Genomic DNA, 19,766 nt, shown 5'->3' with positions numbered 1-19,766 from the left:
TTTTTACTGACTCTGAAAAACACCAAAAGAACGCGTGAACGTCCCTTAGGCATGCTGCAAGGAGGCATGAGGACTGCAGATGTGGCCAGGGCAATAAATTGCAATGTCCCTACTGTGAAAAGCCTAAGACAGCGCTACAGGGAAACAGGACAGACATCTGATTGTCCTCGCAGTGGCAGACCACGTGTAACAACACCTGCACAGGATCGGTACATCGAAATCACACCTGCGGGACAGGTACAGGATGGCAACAACTGCCCGAGTTACACCAGGAATGCACAATCCCTCCATCAGTGCTCAGACTGTCCGCAATAGGCTGAGAGAGGCTGGACTGAGGGCTTGTAGGCCTGTTGTAAGGCAGGTCCTCACCAGACATCACCGGCAACAACGTCGCCTATGGGCACAAACCCACCGTCGCTGGAACAGACAGGACTGGCAAAAGTGCTCTTCACTGACAAGTTGCGGTTTTGTCTCACCAGGGGTGATGGTCAGATTCGCGTTTATCGTCGAAGGAATGAGCGTTACACCGAGGCCTGTACTCTGGAGCGGGATCGATTTGGAGGTGGAGGGTCCATCATGGTCTGGAGCGATGGGTCACAGCATCATCGACTGAGTTCTGTTGTCATTGCAGGCAATCTCAATGCTGTGTGTTACAGGAAGACATCCTCCTCCCTCATGTGGTACCCTTCCTGCCAGGCTTCATCCTGACATGACCCTCCAGCATGACAATGCCACCAGCCATACTGCTCGTTCTGTGCGTGATTTCCTGCAAGACAGGAATGTCAGTGTTCTGCCATGGCCAGCGAAGAGCCTGGATCTCAATGCCATTGAGCATGTCTGGGACCTGTTGGATTGGAGGGTGAGGGCTAGGGCCATTCCCCCCAGAAATGTCTGGGAACTTGCAGGTGCCTTGGTGGAAGAGTGGGGTAACATCTCTCAGCAAGAACTGGCAAATTTGGTTCAGTCCATGAGGAGGAGATGCACTTCAGTACTTAATGCAGCTGGTGGCCACACCAGATACTGACTATTACTTTTGATTTTGACCCCCTCTTTGTTCAGGGACACATTATTCAATTTCTGTTAGTCACATGTCTGTGGATCTTGTTCAGTTTATGTCTCAGTTGTTGAATCTTGTTATGTTCATACAAATATTTGCACATGTTAAGTTGGCTGAAAATAAACGCAGTTGACAGTGAGAGGACGTTTCTTTTTTTGCTGAGTTTATGCCACTTCCCCAGTCATCATTGTTTCTGTTTCTGTTCTATGTCGGTGCACTGTTCGTGTATCTTGTTTTGTTCTTTAATTTATTAAATGTTTTCACTCCCTGAACTTGCTTTCCGACTTTCAGCGTACATTGTTACAGAATGACAACTCATCAAAGGGAAGCATCAGGGAGTGTTTTTTGTTTGTGTTTGTGTTCGGTGTGATGTCGGGTCCAGGTGTTGGAGCCGGAGCTACCTGGGAGGCCTCAGGCGGTTTGTAGGCTCCCATGCCTCAGCGGGTTCGATGGGCTCCCATGCCGAAGCTGGGTGAACAGGTTCCCGTGCCTCAGCCGAGGCAACCGGGGAGGTCTCAGCCATCTCCTCAGGTTCACTCCTCAGCCTGTTCGTCAGGTTTCTGGCGACCTGTCCGCTCCGGATCCCCGGGATTGTCCCGGTGGTTGGCGTCCTGCAGCTGGAGCCGAAAACACCTGGGAGGGGATACTGTCACAAGTAACCAAAAAAGTGTTAAACAAATGAAAATATATTTTAGATTCTTCAAAGTAGCCACCCTTTACCTTGATGACAGTTTTGCACACTCTTGGCATTTTCTCAATCAGCTTCAACTGGAATGCTTTTCCAAAATTCTTGAATGAGTTCCCACATATGCTGAGCAATTGTTGGCTGCTTTTCCTGCACTCTGCGGTCCAACTCATCCCAAACCATCTCAATTGGGTTGAGGTCGAGTGACTGTGGAGGCCAGGTCATCTGATGCAGCACTCCGTCACTCTCCTTCTTGGTCAAATAGCCCTTAAACTTTCAAAGGTCTTGAAATGTTCCTGATTGACTGACCTTCATGTCTAAAAGTAATGATGGACTGTCGTTTCTCTTTGCTTATTTGAGCTGTTCATGCCGTAGTATGGACTTGGTGTTTTACCAAGTAGGGCTATCTTCTGTATACTAACCCTACCTTGTCACAACACAACTGATTGGCTCAAAGGCATTAAGAAGGAAAGAAATTCCACAAATTAACTTTTAAAAAGGCACACCTGTTAATTAAAATGCATTCCAGGTGACTACTTCATGAAGCTGGTTGAGAGAATGCCAAGAGTGTGCGAAGCTGTCATCAAGGCTACTTTGAAGAATCGAAAATCTCAAATATATTTTGATTTGTTTAACACTTTTTTGGATACTACATGATTCCATATGTTATTTCCTAGTTTTGATGTCATCACTATTATTCTACAATGTAGAAAATAGTAAAAAATAAAGAAAAACCCTTGAATGAGTAGGTGTGTCCAAACTTTTGACTGGTACTGTATATTAAGGATTGTTTTCAAAGGATCATTGCGGATTTTAGCAATGAGGCCCTTAATCAACTTCCCCAGAGTTAGATAAACTCATGGACATGTCTCTGCATCCAGCATGAAGGAAGTTCGAGGTAGTTTAGCGTTAGCCTATGGTATCTACTAGCATGCTAGCAGTTACCATATACTTCCAGTCATTGCGCTAACGCTAGTTAGCAATTACACTAACACTAGTTAGCAACTTCCTTCAAATTTCATGCAGAGATCTAAAAATGGTATCCACAAGTTCATCTGACTCTGGGGAAGTATATAAAGGGATTCATTGCCAAAATCCTGAAGTATCCCTTTAAGCAATGGAGAGAGCTGTGGATGTGTCTGAGCCAACAAATCAGCACCCACTTTGGTGTAGGCAGCTATATGACCATGAATACCACACAACAGCAAGGGCGCCCCTGCCTGACAGAAAAGTGACAATCTATTCAAAGGTTGAAGTTAATTAATGAAGGGGAAAAGGGGCAAACCAATTACCTCACCCCCAAAACACACCCCCAGACACTCCTCCCTCCTTTGAGTCTATCTTATAAGTTAAGACCCCCCCACCCCTCGCCCTTCTCCAGTTCTATATATAGGCCCCCCAGACCATCTGCAATAATGATATTGCTCTCTTGATATCCCCATCAGCACTTTATGCCGTGCAAAGAAGTTTCGGCCGCCACCCCCCACCCTCCACTTTGACTTTTTCCCCCAACCTCCCCTCGCCACCACCGCCCCCGCAGCCCCCCCTCAAAGATCTACCATCCAAGCTCTGGGTGGATTTCGCACTCCCTGGGATCTGAATCCAACCATAGGTCAGAGGCACCCTGTGATTTGTAAACTTCTGACTGAGATTAACCTGAAGCCTTCATCTCCTAATGGTATTAATAGACCTCTGAACAGAAGGATTACAAAAACTGGGTGAGTGGATCATTCCATCAGCTGGATTTTATTGACCAATTGCATGCAGGACTTGACCGTCAACGGCAACCTGGAAAGTAAATCAAATTCGGCAATAGCTTCACCTATAGCATTCACTTAGGATACAAATAACTGCACTTGAGAATTGAATTAATGGTTGAAGATGTACTTGAGAATTGAATTAATGGTTGAAGATGTTGACTCAATGAGGAAAGCGTTATTTCAATTTAAGGGATATAAAGTGCTTTTGACGAAGGCATGGTGAAATGGTCTTGAAGTTCCTTGATTGTTTTTAGAATTGACCCATGTCTTAAAGACGCAGGGAGGCTCTGAGGGAATGTGCTGACCGCTCCCTTCTGTCCAACTGCACATTTTATATGGTATGCAAAGCCTGGAGGGGGAGGGTGGGACCTGAGGTTGTGATCATTTTACAGTTGATGTACATCTGTAAAGTCCACCCCCACAATACTTTCTCTAATCCCCCCAACCTCTCACCTCTCAACATCTTAATTCGACTTTTAGGAAAATTCGATCGTTCTCTTCACAATTGTACCAGTGTGTATGTGTTTGTATATGAATGTCCATTGCGTCTCACACATCTGATAGTCCACTGACGCCACTACTCGTCGATAAAAGGTCTTGGCTGAAAATGGCGGTTAAAAATAGCTCTGGTGGATTGGGTTACAGTCAGTCGATGTGATGCGAAGTTTGCCATTGACAGGGTCTTAAAGAAGCTGCAGACTCTCAGGACGTGCAGGACAGTATGGCTCAAAGGAGAACTACAGTATAGAACTACAGCATATAGAAAGGGATCTGTAAGACATTAACATGCTAGGTGGCATGGAGCTTACCCACATGAAAAAATGCTATAGTATACTATGGTATAAATACTATAGTATTCACTGTAGTGTTTTTGCCGACTTTACAGCAGTATTCACTGTTGTAGGGTTTTTGCGGACTAAATACTGTAGTATTTACTGTTGTGTTGCCGTACATGACTGCAGTATACTGTAGTATTTACAGTTTACTATAGTATAAATACTGTAGTAAAAAAAACGGTAGTACATACTATAGTCATTACTGTGGTGTTTTTGCAGACTGTAGTATTTACTGTAGTGTTTTTGTTTTATTATCTTTGACATAGCAGTGGGGGCTTTCTCCTTGAGGAAACCTACTGGACAAAATACACAAAGAGCTCATTTTCAATAACCTGTAGCTACTGTAGGTACAGTGCCTTCGGAAAGTATTCAGACCCATTAACTTTTTCATAATGCTGATACCTTACAGGCTTATTCTAAAATTGATTAAATCGTTTTTCCCCCCCCTCATCAATCTACACACAATACCCCATAATGACAAAGCAAAAACATATTTTGAGAATTTTTTGCTCATTTGTATAAAAATAAAAAAAACGGAAATATCTTATTTACATAAATATTCAGACCCTTTACTCAGTACTTTGTTGAAGCACCTTTGACAGAGATTACAGCCTCGAGTCTTCTTGGGTATGACGCTACAAGGTTGGCACACCTGTATTTGGGGAGTTTCTCTTATTCTTCTCTGCAGATCCTCTCAAGGCCAAAGAGTTCAATCTTGGTTTCATTAGACCAGAGAATCTTGTTTCTCATGGTCTGAGAGTCTTTAGGTGCCTTTTGGCAAACTCCAAGCACGGCTGTCATGTGTCTTTTACTGAGGAGTGGCTTCCGTCTGGCCACTCTACCTTAAAGGTCTAATTGGTGGAGTGCTGCAGAGATGGTTGTCCTTCTGTAAGGTTCTCCCATATCCACAAAGGAACTCTAGAGCTCTGTCAGAGTGACCATCGGGTTCATGGTCACCTCCCTGACCAAGGCTCTTCTCTCCCGACTTCTCCGTTTGGCTGGGCGGCCAGCTCTAGGAAGAGTCTTGGTGGTTTCAAACTTCTTCCATTTAAGAATAATGTAGGCCACTTTGTTCTTGGGGACTTTCAATGTTGCAGACATTTTTTGGTACCCTTCCCCAGATCTGTGCCTTGACTCAATCCTGTCTTGGAGCTCTACGGACAATTCCTTCGACCTCATGGCTTGGTTTTTGCTCTGACATGCTCTTTCAACTGTGGGACCATATATAGACAGGTGTGTGCCTTTCCAAATCATGTCCAATCAATTGAATTTACGACAGGTGGACTCCAATCAAATTGTAGAAACATCTCAATGAACAATGGACAATGGAAACAGGATGCACCTGAGCTCAATTTTGAGTCTCATAGCAAAGGGTCTGAATACATATGTGAATAAGGTATTTCTGTTTTTAATTTGTTATAAATTAGCAAAAAAATATTAAAACCTGTTTTTGCTTTGTCATTATGAGGTATTGTGTGTAGATTGATGAGCATTATTATTTATTTAATCCATTTTAGAATAAGGCTGTAACATAATTTGTAAAAAGTCAAGTAGTATGAATACTTTCCGGAAGGCACTGTAGCTAGGTAGGTCTGAGGTCTGAACAGATATTTCAGCACTTCTACTCTTTTCTATAACCTATAGGGATCACAATATATGGTCTATGCTTGGCATGTAGGTTTCTCTCTCATGAGTGGCACAAATTGGAACATGGGGGAAGGGAATATGCAAATTAAATACTATAGTAATGACTGTTTTTGTGAACTGTAGTATTTTTGAGGACATTACTGTAGTATTTACTGCAGTGTTTTTCTGCTCTGTAGTATACTGTATTATTTACTATAGTATTCTACAGTATAATACACAATTCTATAGTAAGTACTACACATGGTCGAGGGATACTACAGTGTGTATATAGTATTCCCCAGTATGTGACAATTTACTTCAGAATTCTAAAGTAAGTACTATAGTATTCTATAGTAAACTAGCAACCTAGACTACAGAGTTCCTGTGGCAGATTTCTATGATTACAGCCATGTTCATCTTATCCATCAAATTGTATCGATCTGTTAACTGCAAATTGGATTGATCTGAAAGTCTTGGTAGTTTGTTCTAATTGCCTCATTTTAGAGGAATGTGTTTACTGCACCCACCGTAGGCCTATATACTGTATGTGTTAAACCTATCTCATGTCTTGAGTTTTCAGACCAAACAGAACTGAAACCTACAGTGGTCTATATGTTTCCTCTTGGACAGACATCTGTTGGTTATGGGAATGTTAGGACTCTGAAGCCATTGGCGTGCACTTTGAACAATGAGCAAGGTGCAGTCTGCATCTAGTCTGCATGGCCTCATAAGTGTCGGTCCCAAGCAGGGTTGGTGGTTGGTTGGTCTTTAAATGGTGCAATGGTTAGAGACTATCACTAGAGGGACTCCTATCTCCTCTCTCTGTCTCCTTTCCACAAGTAGTTTTTAAAAAACTATTGAGTGTAAAACTATTCCTGTTTACTTGTGTTCTCAGTCTGCAGTTATGCCTCATGGAAGACCTGCCCCTCCTAACAAGAGGAAAAAGCCCTCTAAGATCATCACTGACCTGTCACATGTCACTCAAGATGGTAAGGCACAAACATGTGAGCTCAAAAACACAATACATTATATGTACAAAATTATAAACTGGGTGGTTCGAACCCTGAATGCTGATTGGCTGACAGCCGTGGCATATCAGACCACATACCACGGGTATGACAAAACCTTTATTTTTACTGCTCTAATTACATTGGTAACCAGTTTATAATAGCAATAAGGCACCTCTGGGGTTTGTGGTTATGCCATTCCACGGCTAGGGCTGTCCACCAGCACTCCGTGTTGTGTCGTGCTATAGTCCTTCGCCGTGGTATATTGGCCATATACCACACACCTCTCGTGCCTTATTGCTATATTTCTTGCATATCTTTAACAAAAGATTATAGGGATATCTTCAAAACTATGTGAGAGACCATACAGTACCAAACATTCAATTCTGCTCAGTAACATTGATCAATATTAGTCTATGGCATTATGGAGAGTAACATACTGTACTAACTGGTAAACATAGAGGGCAGGCAGGAAGACACTTTCCGAAGGTGAGAACTCTCAGGGAGGCCTGGTCTCCCTACGGGCCAGCAGCTGGTCCAAGAGAATGGATCCACTGTTGACAGTTTTTTTGGGTCACATCACAGAGAACGGAAAGAGAAGATATTTATAACCTAATTATTTTGTTCATTGGGGGACTTTGTCAAGATCTCTGTGCACTTGTCAGAGAAGCTCCTCCACATGTTTGCACTTAACATGTCCTAATGACTAGCGCCCTGTCACACACACATGTATCTCCTAGATTCCACAGCACAATTACAATCTGTCCTTTACAGTCATTGCAGTAAGGGTTTACCCTCCCCTCCCTCTCAGCTGTTGAGTCACAGGATCCATACTTCAGGCGACGGCATAATGCATTTTTATGAAAAGGATGACAGGTGTTTTCCCCTCCACCCATTAAGTGGTAAAAAAGTAAATATAGGAGGTCTCCTTTGACATCAGTTAAGTGTATTTGTGCTGCTCTTACACTTTTTGTGTCAAGTGTCCTGACAGATATAACATTAAGGCCTAAGCAGAAAGCTGTGTTTTAACACAATGTGGCACTGCATGCTGCTCCAAGCTGACCAGTGTTCAAACGCATTCCCCTCCACGTCTGTTATAACTTATAACATACATAGACAGAAATCATCTTTGAATGACGTAACTAGTGTTGGCTTTTAAAGGGATAGTTCAGGATTACAAAATGCAGAAACAGTCATTGAAACACAAGTATTGTCCTTTTTGAACAGCAAATGTTATTGGCATGAAAACAAACAGGTAAATTATTAAATCCACCAAATTATTAAAGGTTGAGTGCAGTCAAAAATGTGATTTTTCTGTGTTTTATACAGTACCAGTCAAAAGTTTGGACACACCTACTAATTCCAGGGGTTTTCTTTATGTGTACAATTTTCTACATTGTAGAATAACAGTGAAGACATCAAAACTATGAAATAACACATATGGAATCATGTAGTAACCAAAAGTGTTAAACTAATCAAAATATATTTGAGATTTGAGATTTTTTAAAGTAGCCACCCTTTGCCTTGATGACAGCTTTGCACACTCTTGGCATTCTCTCAACCAGCTTCATGAAATAGTTACTTGGAAAGTAACAATTTCAATTAACAGGTGTGTTAAAGTTAATTTGCAGAATTTCTTTCCTTTTTAATTTGTTTGAGCCAATCAGTTGTGTTGTGACAAGGTAGGGGTGGTATACAGAAGAAAGCCCTATTTGGTATAAGACCAAGTCCATATTATGGCAAGAACAGCTCAAATAAGCAAAGAGAAACGACAGTCCATCATTACTTTTAGACATGAAGGTCAGTCAATAAGGAAAATGTCAAGAACTTTGAAAGTTTCTTCAAGTGCAGTCGCAAAAAATATCAAGCGATATGGTGAAACTAGCTCTCATGAGGACCAGCAATGGAAAAAGGATAAGTTCATTAGAGTTTCCAGCCTCAGAAATTGCAGCCCAAATAAATGCTTCACAGAGTTTAAGTAACAGCCACATCTCAACATCAACTGTTCAGAGGAGACTGCGTGAATCTGGCCTTCATGGACAAACTGCTGCAAAGAAACCACTACTAAAGGACACCAATAATAAGAAGAGACTTGCTTGGTCCAAGAAACACGAGCAATGGACATTAGACTGGTGGAAATCTGTCCTTTGGTCTGATGAGTCCAAATTTGAGATTTTTGGTTCCAACCGCCGTGTCTTTGTGAGATGCAGAGTAGGTGAACGGATGATCTCTGCATGTATGGTTCCCACCGTAAAGCATGGAGGATGAGGTGTGATGGTGTGGGGGTGCTTTGCTGGTGACACTATCTGTGATTTATTTAGAATTCAAGGGACATTTAACCAGCATAGCTACCACAGCATTCTGCAGTGGTACGCCATCCCATCATCTGCTTTGCTCTTAGTGGGACTATCATTGTTTTTTTCAACAGGACAATGACCCAACAAACCCCCATGCTGTGTATGGGATATTTGACCAAGAAGGAGAGTGATGGAGTCCTGCATCAGATGACCTGGCCTCCACAATCACCCGACCTCAACCCAACTGAGATGGTTTGGGATGAGTTGGACTGCAGTGTGAAGGAAAAGCAGCCAACAAGTGCTCAGCATATGTGGGAATGTGCAAAGCTGTCATCAAGGCAAAGGGTGGCTACTTTGAAGAATATAAATCTAAAATATAATTTGACTTCTTTAACACTTTTGGTTACTACATGATTTCATATGTGTTATTTCATAGTTTTGATATCTTCACTATTGTTCTACAAAATAAAGAAAAACCCTTGAATGAGTAGGTGTGTCCAAAATTTTAACTGGTACTGTATATATTTCCACACTATGAGGTTGTTATAATACTGTGAAATTGTGAAAATTATGATAACGCCCTTTTAGTATAAGAGCTGTTTGAAAAGACCCCCTGAAATTTCTGCCTGTTTCAGTGGGGTGGAGTTTTAGCCTGCCTGGTGACATCACCACCTATTGGGCACATACTGGTTAAATCAACATTGTTTCAATGTTTGGGACGTGGAATCTACATGGCAAATACATTGGATTATGCGATCATGGTAACCAATTTTCATCATAGACAAACCTTGTCAAATCTTCAACGTGATATCCACTATAAAAAAAACTATAGGCTGGGCAGCATCTCCAACAGGAGAGTTGATCTATCGTCGGCCTCCCATTCATGGTTTCACAAAGCCCAGCCCTGCATCGTTTTGATATGTTTCACTGACTATTACCAATGTGCTATCGTGAGAATGATTGTAGAGAAATCTACACTTAATAGATTCACTGTTGCTATCGAAGTCATTCCAAATAGTATGTTCTGTAGAGCAAATGAAATGTAGCCATATTTTATCAATCATATATCATCAAAGATCCTATTTAGGCCAATACAGCATTTGGGAAGTTGCCAACAGCTATTGTTGAAATTCAGATTCAACTAAAACATGATAGACTGACCAGGTGAATCCAGGTGAAAGCTACAATCCCTTATTGATGTCACCTGTCAAATCCACTTCAATTAGTGTAGATGAAAGGGAAGAGAAAGGTTAAAGAATGATTTTTAAGCCTTGAGGCAATTGAGACATGGATTGTGTATGTGTGCCATTCAGAGGGTGAAAGGGTAAGACAAAATGTTGAAGTGCCTTTGAACAGGGTATGGTAGTAGGTGCCAGGAGAACAGGTTTGTGTCAAGAACTGCAACGCTGCTGGGTTTCTCACACTCAACGCTTTCCCGTGTGTATCAAGAACGGTCCATCACCCAAAGAACATCAAGCCAACTTGACACAACTGTGGGAAAAATTGGAGTCAATATTGCGCCAGCATCCCCGTGGACTTTTTTTGACACCTTGTAGAGTCCTTGCCCCGATGAATTGAGGCTGTTCTGAGGGCGAAAGGGGGTGCAACGCAATATTAGGAAGGTGTTCCTAATGATTTGTAAACTCAGTATAGGCCTAGAGTTTCAAGCTTTGCTTGATTTTAAATGAGTGATTGTGAGTTAATGAAAACACGTTGATTCACATCTCCATCTCAACCAAAAATAAAAGTTAAAGAATAGGATTATGCCAGTGGATCAGATGGAACTCTCCAAACAGTAGATATATATCCTTTAAATGTTGATATTTGGTAGTTGTCAACCAAATACAATTCAATAAGCTATTACATTTGTAAGACAGTAAATTGCCTAATATTAAGGCTACCTTACAAACAACTAATGTTATATTATTCATTCAAACTTAAAACGAGTAACACATCAATGGACACATTTTGAGGTTACTGTGACTGTAACGGCTGTCAATGTCGTTCTCCTCCTCAGACGAGGAGGAGCATGGATCGGACCAAGATGCGGAGTAGGAGGTATTCATGATTTTAATGGCAAACCAACAAACACTACAAATAAACAAAAACAACAAACGTGACTAACCTGCAACAGTCCTGTGTGGCCCAAACGCTAACACAGGAAACAAACACCCACAAAACACCAGTGAAACCCTGGCTGCCTTAGTATGACTCTCAATCAGAGACAAACGATACACACCTGTCTCTAATTGAGAATCATACCAGGCCGAACACAAACCCAACATAGAAATAGAAACATAGATGCCACCCAACACTCACGCCCTGAACAATAAAGACATACCAAACAAGAGAAACCAGGAACGTGCATAACCCCCTTAAGGTGCGAATCCGGCGCACCAGACAAAGTCTAGGGAGGGTCTGGGTGGGCATTGACCACGTGGTGGCTCAGGCTCTGGGCGAGGTCCCACCCCACCATAGTCATCCCGCTTCCGTATCCCCCTCCCAATGACACCCTCCAACTCAACCACTAAATGAAGGGCGCATCGGGATAAGGGCCAGACGGGATAACAGGGAGCAGTCCGGGATAAGGCAGCAGCTCGGGCAGCAGCTCGGGGATAAGGGCGCAGCTCGGGATAAGGGGCAGTTCATGACTGGAGCAGCTCATGACTGGAGGCACTCATGACTGGAGGGCAGCTCATGATGGAGGCAGCTCATGACCGGAGGCAGCTACGGAGGCATCATGACCGGAGGCAGCTCATGACGAGAGCGAGGGCAGTCATGCGGAGGCAGCTCATGACGGAGGGCAGCTCATGACGGAGGGCAGCTCAATGACCGTATAGCGCTCATTGACCGTAGGCAGCTCATGACCTAGGGCAGCTCTGATGACGTTAGGGCAGCTCATGACTGTTGCGTCTCTGTACTCCGATCTCTGCGTCTGCAGCTGACGTCCTTGGCAGCTCGCTGCTGGCTGGCGCTCTGGCAGCTCCTGACTGGCTGCGCTCTGGCAGCTCCATGGGCTGCACTGACTGGCTGGCGGCTCTGACAGCTCCTGAACTGGCGGCGCAGTCTGAGGCGGCTCTGACTGAGGCGGACGGCTCTAAGGCTGTGCGACGATGGCTCTAATGGCGCTTGGCAGACAGTTGGCTCAGACGGCGCTGCAACAGATGGCTCGACGGCGTTGGCAGACGATGCTCAGACGCGTTGCAGGACGGGTCAGAATATTCAGCACCGGCTGGGGCAGGGCAGTTCAGGCCCGCTGCAGACGGCAGACTCTGCCGGCTGAGACGCACAATAGGCCTGATGCGTGGTGCCGGAACTGGAGGTACCGGGCTGAGGGCACGCACCTCAGGGCGTGCGGGAGGAGGAACAGGGCTCTGGAGATGCACTGGAAGCCTGGTTCGTGTGTAGGCACTGGTGGTACTGGGCTGGCGGGAAGGTGGCGCCGGATATGCCGGACCGTGAAGAGGACACGCGCTCTGAGCACCGAGCCTCTCCAACCTTACCAGGTTGAATGATCCCCGTAGCCCTGCCAGTGCGGCGAGGTGAATAGCCCGCACTGGGCTATGCAGGCGAACCGGGGCACCACCTGTAAGGCTTGTGCCATGTACGCCGGCCGAGGAGACGTACGGAGGCCAGATACGTTGGGCCGGCTTGACATCCGCTCGATGCCAACCTACCCTCCAGTGCGGCAAGGTGGAATAGCCCGCACTGGGCTAAGCACGCGTACTGGGGACACCGTGCGCTTTACCGCATAACACGTGTCTGACCAGTACGACCCTCTCACTCCACGGTAAGCCGGGAGTTTCTCAGGTATCCAACCGCTTCGCCACACTCCCCTTTAGCCCCCCCCAAGAAATTTTTGGGTAGCCTCTCGGGTTTCCAGCCACTCTGCCTTGCAAGCGCCTCATAATGCGCCTCTCCGCTTTCGCTGCCTCCAGCCCGCTTTGGGCGGCGACACTCCACTGGCTGCCCAGGGTCCTTTACCGTCTAGGATCTCCTCCAAGTCCATTCTCTTTCTCTCATTGCTTTGTTTCTTGCCGTCCTTCTCCAATCCGCTTGTCCTGGTATGTGTTGTTCTGTAACAGTTGTCAATGTCGTTCTCCTCCTCGGACGAGGAGGAGCATGGATCGGACCAAGATGCGGAGTAGGAGTATTCATGATTTTAATGGCAAACCAACAAACACTACATTAACAAAACAACAAACGTGACTAACCTGTAACAGTCCTGTTTGGCCCAAACGCTGACACAGGAACAAACACCCACAAAACACCAGTGAAACCCTGGCTGCCTTAGTATGACTCTCAATCAGAGACAAACGATACACACCTGTCTCTAATTGAGAATCATACCAGGCCGAACACAAAACCCAACATAGAAATAGAAAACATAGACTGCCCACCCAACACTCACGCCCTGACCAATAAAGACATACAAAACAAGAGAAAACAGGTCAGGAACGTGACAGTGACAGTAAATGTCTTCTGATGTAATCATAGAAAACCTACATGTTCAGGGTCACAGGTCTGTGGAAATGTTCACAATTGCTATAATAATCTACACAGAATCTCAAACGGCGTTGCTCACTTGCACCATGTAATGTCAAATAACTGCAGTCCAGGTCATTTAGTTGTGCTATTAGATTAAACACAGTGATAACACATTAAGTTGTTGTATAAATAAACAAGATATCTGACATTGTATTCCCATTTGAACTTTGGTGTGCTTTTAAATGGTTGAAGGCACAGTGAGAACTAAACCAAAAATCAGACATTGATTTTCCATTGGAATTTGGTTGTGCTTTTTGATGGTTGAAAGCATAGTGATAACACAATGGGAATCAAAATAACTTTTGATTGTCTTTTTGAGCAGCTAAAAATTGGGTTGGAATCTCATTGATCAATGTATCTACCAAATATTACTAAATTCTCCATGTTAAAATGACATGGTGTGCCCAGTGGGCAAGCGGTAAATTAGTTAATAGACCAGTAAGAAAGAGTGCCAAACCTCTCTGCCAATAAGCGCTAATTTTCAGTTTTCCCCTCCCCACTCAAACCAGACAATCCTTGCAAAATTCTTGTTTGAGAAATTGCTATTTGCTAATAAGCTAATTTTGTTTCTTTTTGACTATTTAGACAGAGTGAATCCATGCAACTTATTACGTGACTTGTTAAGCATATTTTTAATCCTGAACTTATTTAGGCTTGCCATAACCATGTTGTTGAATACTTATTGACTCAAGACATTTCAGCTTTTCATTTTATATTAATTTGTAAAAAATTCAAAACAATAATTTCACTTTGACATGATGGGGTAATTTGTGTAGGCCAGTGATACAACATTTTAAATTCAGGTTGTAACACAACAAAATGTGGAAAAATTCAAGGGTGTGAATACTTTATGAAGGCACCGTATACGTGCTACCGTAGCTTTAGAGTTGATGTGGACCCTGTGCAGTGTTATGCATTTTAGAATCTCTCCCTTCACCCATCCTCTCTGTTTCAACACCCTGTGACTTCTGACAGATGGACCATAAGTACTGAGAATAGAACAAATGGAGATAACGCAGATATGAAAATGGCTCAGGCCTTACCTCATAAAGCTTCAGTTAAAAGCTAGTCATGCTCAGCCAGGTCCAGACTTAGGGAGGAGCTGTTCTCTGCTCTCTCTCCTTCTCTCCACATTGTTGAAGAATGGCCAGTTCATCTTTGAGCAGAGTGATTTATGAATTTTCCACCGTAATGACAGCAAGAATCTGAGAGCATCCCCCTCCTACGCAATCATCTGCGCTGAGCGTAATTTCTGCTCTGATGTAAAGATCACATCACATCGACACAGATGTATTTTCTAGGTGAAGGATAAATGATGCACCTAAAGTACTGTAAAATTAATTCAAACAATGATAAGCAAACCGTGGGAGCAATTCAAACCAAACAGGTAACCAGGGTTTCCAGAATAAGTCAAAATATGATTCATAGTGAGATACATTGCTGAGTGTTTTTTTTTTGTATCACAATGCAGACATTGTTGAGTCCAGAATTCAAACTTGAACAATTGCTGCACCAGAAGATTGATGTTTTTCATTTACCTAGTCACCAAGTTTAATTGAATAGAGCCTTATACAGCATGTGCATCCAGTATAATATAGGAAATCAATATGAGAAATCAATAGACAATGTATGAATTTCTCATCTGCAGAGTTTGAGCCTGAGGCGTCAGAGTTTGACCTGGGGATGAAGATCAGGACTCCCAAGGACACCATGCTGGAGGAGCTGCACCTCTTCACCAACAAGGGCTCCAAGATGTTCAAGATGAGGCAGAAACGTATGGAGAAGTTCATATACGAGAACAACCCTGACCTCTTCGGCAGTGAGTCTATGGTAAGAAAATGGTAAATCATCCAAGTCAAAATTATAAACTTGTTTTAACAATAATAAACGTTAGTGTTATAGTATAATTAATGTAATATAAATGCTGTCCAAAGAGCTTTAACATAAAACAATTGCAGTGAAAATCGGTAACGGATGAGGTAAAAAAGTTATCCAATGGATAGGCTACCAATGCATATTTCAACAACCAGTAGGATTGCCAGCCGAGAGTACTTAGCACCTCTGAACAGTGTCGGACATCATTTGCCAATCGACTGCAAACCGATTCTACATGTAGAAATCGGCAGTCGTCCACCGGTGGGTGGTCCCTATAACACACTGCGCCAACAGCAAGCGAACGAATTGCAAATTAACGGCCCCCTACTGTACAGAATGACAATCGGTCTGGTGAGTTTTCTTCTTTATAGACTTGTGTGTATTTCAGGAGAACTTCCAGAAGTTGGTCCCCAGCCTGGGTGGTACAATGATGTTGGATGCTAGTGGCCACATGGTGGACAAGCAATCAGGCCCTCCTGTACCCCCTCCCAAACCAGGCAAAGATGGGCATGGTCATGGTAATGAACATGGTCATGATCATGAGCATGGACATGAGCATGGTAATGAGCATGGGCGCCATGGATACCAGGGACATGTACATCATGATGATGTTGCTCCAGGAGAACATGGTCATGGTCAGTATCCATTCAAACTAGCTCATGATCATAGAAAAACTACAGAGTGATTTTGGAGTGAGTTCTATGGACCTGCAGTCAGGGGTGTCATGCCCATGGGGGTTAAAAAGGCACGTGCCCCCTCAGATATATCCTGTTTTAGAATTTTTTTAACTTAATCATCACCAGCAACAAATGGGGAAATAGCTCGTTTCTATGTTTTGTAGTCAAAAAGATAGAGGAAAATATGTGTTTCCAATGATCTCTATCTTTTTGACTATAAAATATAGAAAGGCGCCATTTTCACATCTGTTGATGTTGGGTTGGTGCTGGAGATGATGAATATGATGATGACATTTTACAAAGGACCCGTTAAATGAATGACTAAACAAAATGTTTAAGCCCAGTTTTATCATAATTATTCATAAAAAGATCTGACTGGATGATTTTAGCTGCTGTTGATGGCCAAAAAAATATGTACACATTAATGTAAATGAATGTGATCAAGCTAAACTCAGCAAATAAAGAAACGCCCCTTTTTCAGGACCCTGTTTTTCAAAGATAATTCGTAAAAATCCAAATAACTTCACATATATTCATTGTAAAGGGTTTAAACACTGTTTTCCATGCTTGTTCAATGAACCATATAGGTTTATAGGTTCCCAATCTCCCAACTTCATAACTAGCTACCAAGCCATTTCAGGCTATCAATCAAGTTAGAGTAGTTTGTCTAACTATCTTAGCTGGCATGCCTGCTGGCAAGGTTGCTAGACTTTAGAAAAGCTAGCAATTACTAAATGTACTGAAAAAGACTCATCTCTTTCAACCTAGATTTTAGCAGAGATGCAGAGAAGCATATTTTTTTTTTAAACATTTTTTTTTACATATAATTAGGCATAATGATTATGGCTGTAGATTGCAGGAAAAATCTATTTCAGGTGTTTGAAATATGTTAAATTCTTCAACTTCCACCTACACCCCCCCTCCATCCTCATGTACTTCGTGCCCCCTCTAAAATAATGGGTGAATGATGCCCATGCCTGTAGTGCAATCAATATATCAAAATTGGATATCATCTCATAGAAAATATGTTTTCTGAACTCACTGTTTTCCTCCTACAGGTAGTCATGGAGTAGAGGTTGCCTTAGACAAAGCCAAGAAAAGGCATGATTATGTTCCCTCATACGTATCACCGTGGGAAAAGGCCATGAAGGGCAACCAGGAGCTGACATCCAGCATGAGATATCATATGCCAGTCCCCCATGCCCACCTTGATTTGCACAAGTACAAGTCTTTCAACAGGTACAGTACCCTATATGCCTTGCCTGGTCGACTCGGATTTCTTTGAAATGAGTGTGAAATAGTGGAGCCCACCCATTTCCTGTAAAACTCTGACTCTTATATTGTCCATCCAGGTATGTGAAGCACATCTACAGAAGTTGCCATACAAGATTCATTTAACTTATTTGTCTGATCTTCTTTTGTTCCCCATCACTTTATCTGTCTTAGGAGTGCTACACCATTTGGGGGCTTTGATAAGGCCTCTCAGCTCATGACCTTCCAACTGCCAGACACCAATGAGGTGGCCCATGAGGAGCCTGAACCAGCTGTGGTATACCAGCATGACATTGGCGCTCGACCCTCCTTCAACCGTACTCCTATAGGCTGGGTGGGAAGCAGTGAGCCCAGCAGCATCCACATGGAGTTGGATGCCCTGCCCTTCGATGGGGAGACTGACGACCTGTGAACAGCATGCCCCACAGACCCAGATGTGCAGACAAAGGCCACGCACAATATATAAATCTACATAAAGAAAAAACATACACCTTTTAGAGAGGTTTGTGAGCCAGTCAACTTTTCCTTGAGTTCAATTCATGAAAGAGGAAATAGTTTATGAAAACAAACCACAAAGCTCAATATTGGGCTCTTTAAATTAGAAAGCAAGATAGAGAGAGGGGGGGGGGGGGATTAGTTAGTATGTTTGAAACAAAGAAATCAATCATGAACAAAAAAATCAATCGTGAGCCTATTGTGTTCAACTTCCCAGTGAACACAGGAGGCTACCATAACTGTGATTTATGCGTACTCTTATTTTTTCCCCATTATGATTCATTTAGTAGGCATAGTATATTGTTCAATCACACAAGTCTCCAGCTCAGTCACGAAGCAGCAGCATAACATATTTTGTCCACGAGGAGAGACAAATAAACAGGACTGAAGGGTTGAACTTAGTTTTTTTTCTGTGTCAGCATGTTGCTGTTTCCACTGCTCATTCAGGAGAGCTACAAGTTGTTCCTCTAGCTATATCCTTCTACCATCATGGTTTTTACTATATTTCTGTGTTTTCTGTGTTTCTGTGCCACTTTGACATTTTGACAGCTTTGTCAAGGCCCTGCAAATCCAGCAGCCTAGCCTAGGATGCATGCAGTAAGCGTGAGGTGTGCTAATTTCTGTTGTGTGATAGAGATTGTGATTAACTAATACAGTACTGCATCACCCAAGATTTCTCCCTAATAAACTTTTTCCAATTGTAGTTTATGTCTGTTGTACTTTGTATCTCCAGTGTAGGCTACTATAATCATTATAGGAACAAATAATGGAAGGGACAAGGGGTTAGTTTAATGAATGTGTGGGGCCCTAAAAGAGGCCTCTTTAGGGCCCATCAATGCAATTCACTTGATGGCAGACAGTAATATGGATGCATTTCAAAGGATCCTTACCAGTGACAAACAGCCTTGAAAATGTGAAATAAAATCATCAGTCTACTCTCTGCTTTCCTCCCCGGTTGCGCACTTGGCTATCGCCTCCTCTCAACACCCCGAGACAAAATATCGCGAGTATTAGTTGCCTTGGCTGCAGCACAGGGTGTCGCTAGAGGAGGTTTGATTGGGGTTTAGCGGCAGAGCGTTTGACTCGAGTCACTCCGGATAAGATTACCGTTCTCCTAGCAGTAGGATATTATGCTGAGAGCACGATCGCGGATTTATTTTTCTAAATAAGAGTCCCCATGCAAAGCCATGCTAAACTTACTGAATATTGTTTTGTTTTTTTACTTTAGTGAAGAACAACTGTTTTTCTCAGCATCGCAACCACCTTGCAAAAAATAAATGGAACATTTTATGTTCTTTTATTTATTTATACCAGCATTTGTTTTAAAAGTTTACAAAAAGTACTGGTATGTTGAAAGCACAGAAGTCTGGTGAGGGGCTCATAGTAATGGCTGGAATGGAGTGAATAGAATGGTTAAGACATGGAAACCACCTGTTTGATATCAATCCATTAATTCCACTCCAGACATTACAATGAGCTTGTTCTCTCCAATTCACGTGCCACAAGCTGCCTGTGGTTGAATGCTATAGCGTGTGTAGGCTATAATTAAAGACATATTTCAAAGTAAATCTCAGCTCTTTTAAAAATACACTTTTACATTGGTGTAACAGTATAACTTTATGTCCATTCCC

General features: G+C 42.9%; 1 protein-coding gene across 2 annotated transcripts; it reads left to right on the top strand.

Moving 5' to 3' along the window:
* The first annotated feature begins 3,320 nt into the window (after nt 1-3,320).
* myoz1a (myozenin 1a) lies at nt 3,321-18,838 on the top strand. Of its 2 annotated transcripts, none has more exons than XM_024008944.2 (6): nt 3,321-3,460; nt 6,860-6,953; nt 15,465-15,646; nt 16,080-16,209; nt 17,427-17,607; nt 17,815-18,838. In XM_024008944.2, the coding sequence occupies exons 2-6, from the start codon at nt 6,869-6,871 to the stop codon at nt 18,050-18,052; spliced, it is 816 nt and encodes a 271-aa protein (XP_023864712.1). In that variant the 5' UTR covers nt 3,321-3,460; nt 6,860-6,868; the 3' UTR covers nt 18,053-18,838. The 2 variants fall into 2 exon arrangements, with proteins under 2 accessions (XP_023864712.1, XP_023864711.1); XM_024008943.2 differs by having other exon boundaries at nt 16,080-16,326.
* The last annotated feature ends 928 nt before the right edge of the window (nt 18,839-19,766 follow it).

Source organism: Salvelinus sp. IW2-2015, linkage group LG18, assembly GCF_002910315.2.
Source record: "Salvelinus sp. IW2-2015 linkage group LG18, ASM291031v2, whole genome shotgun sequence".
Classification (NCBI taxonomy): domain Eukaryota; kingdom Metazoa; phylum Chordata; class Actinopteri; order Salmoniformes; family Salmonidae; genus Salvelinus; species Salvelinus sp. IW2-2015.
The sequence above is the reverse complement of the archived record's forward strand: the minus strand, read 5'-3'. Positions and strand labels throughout refer to the sequence as shown.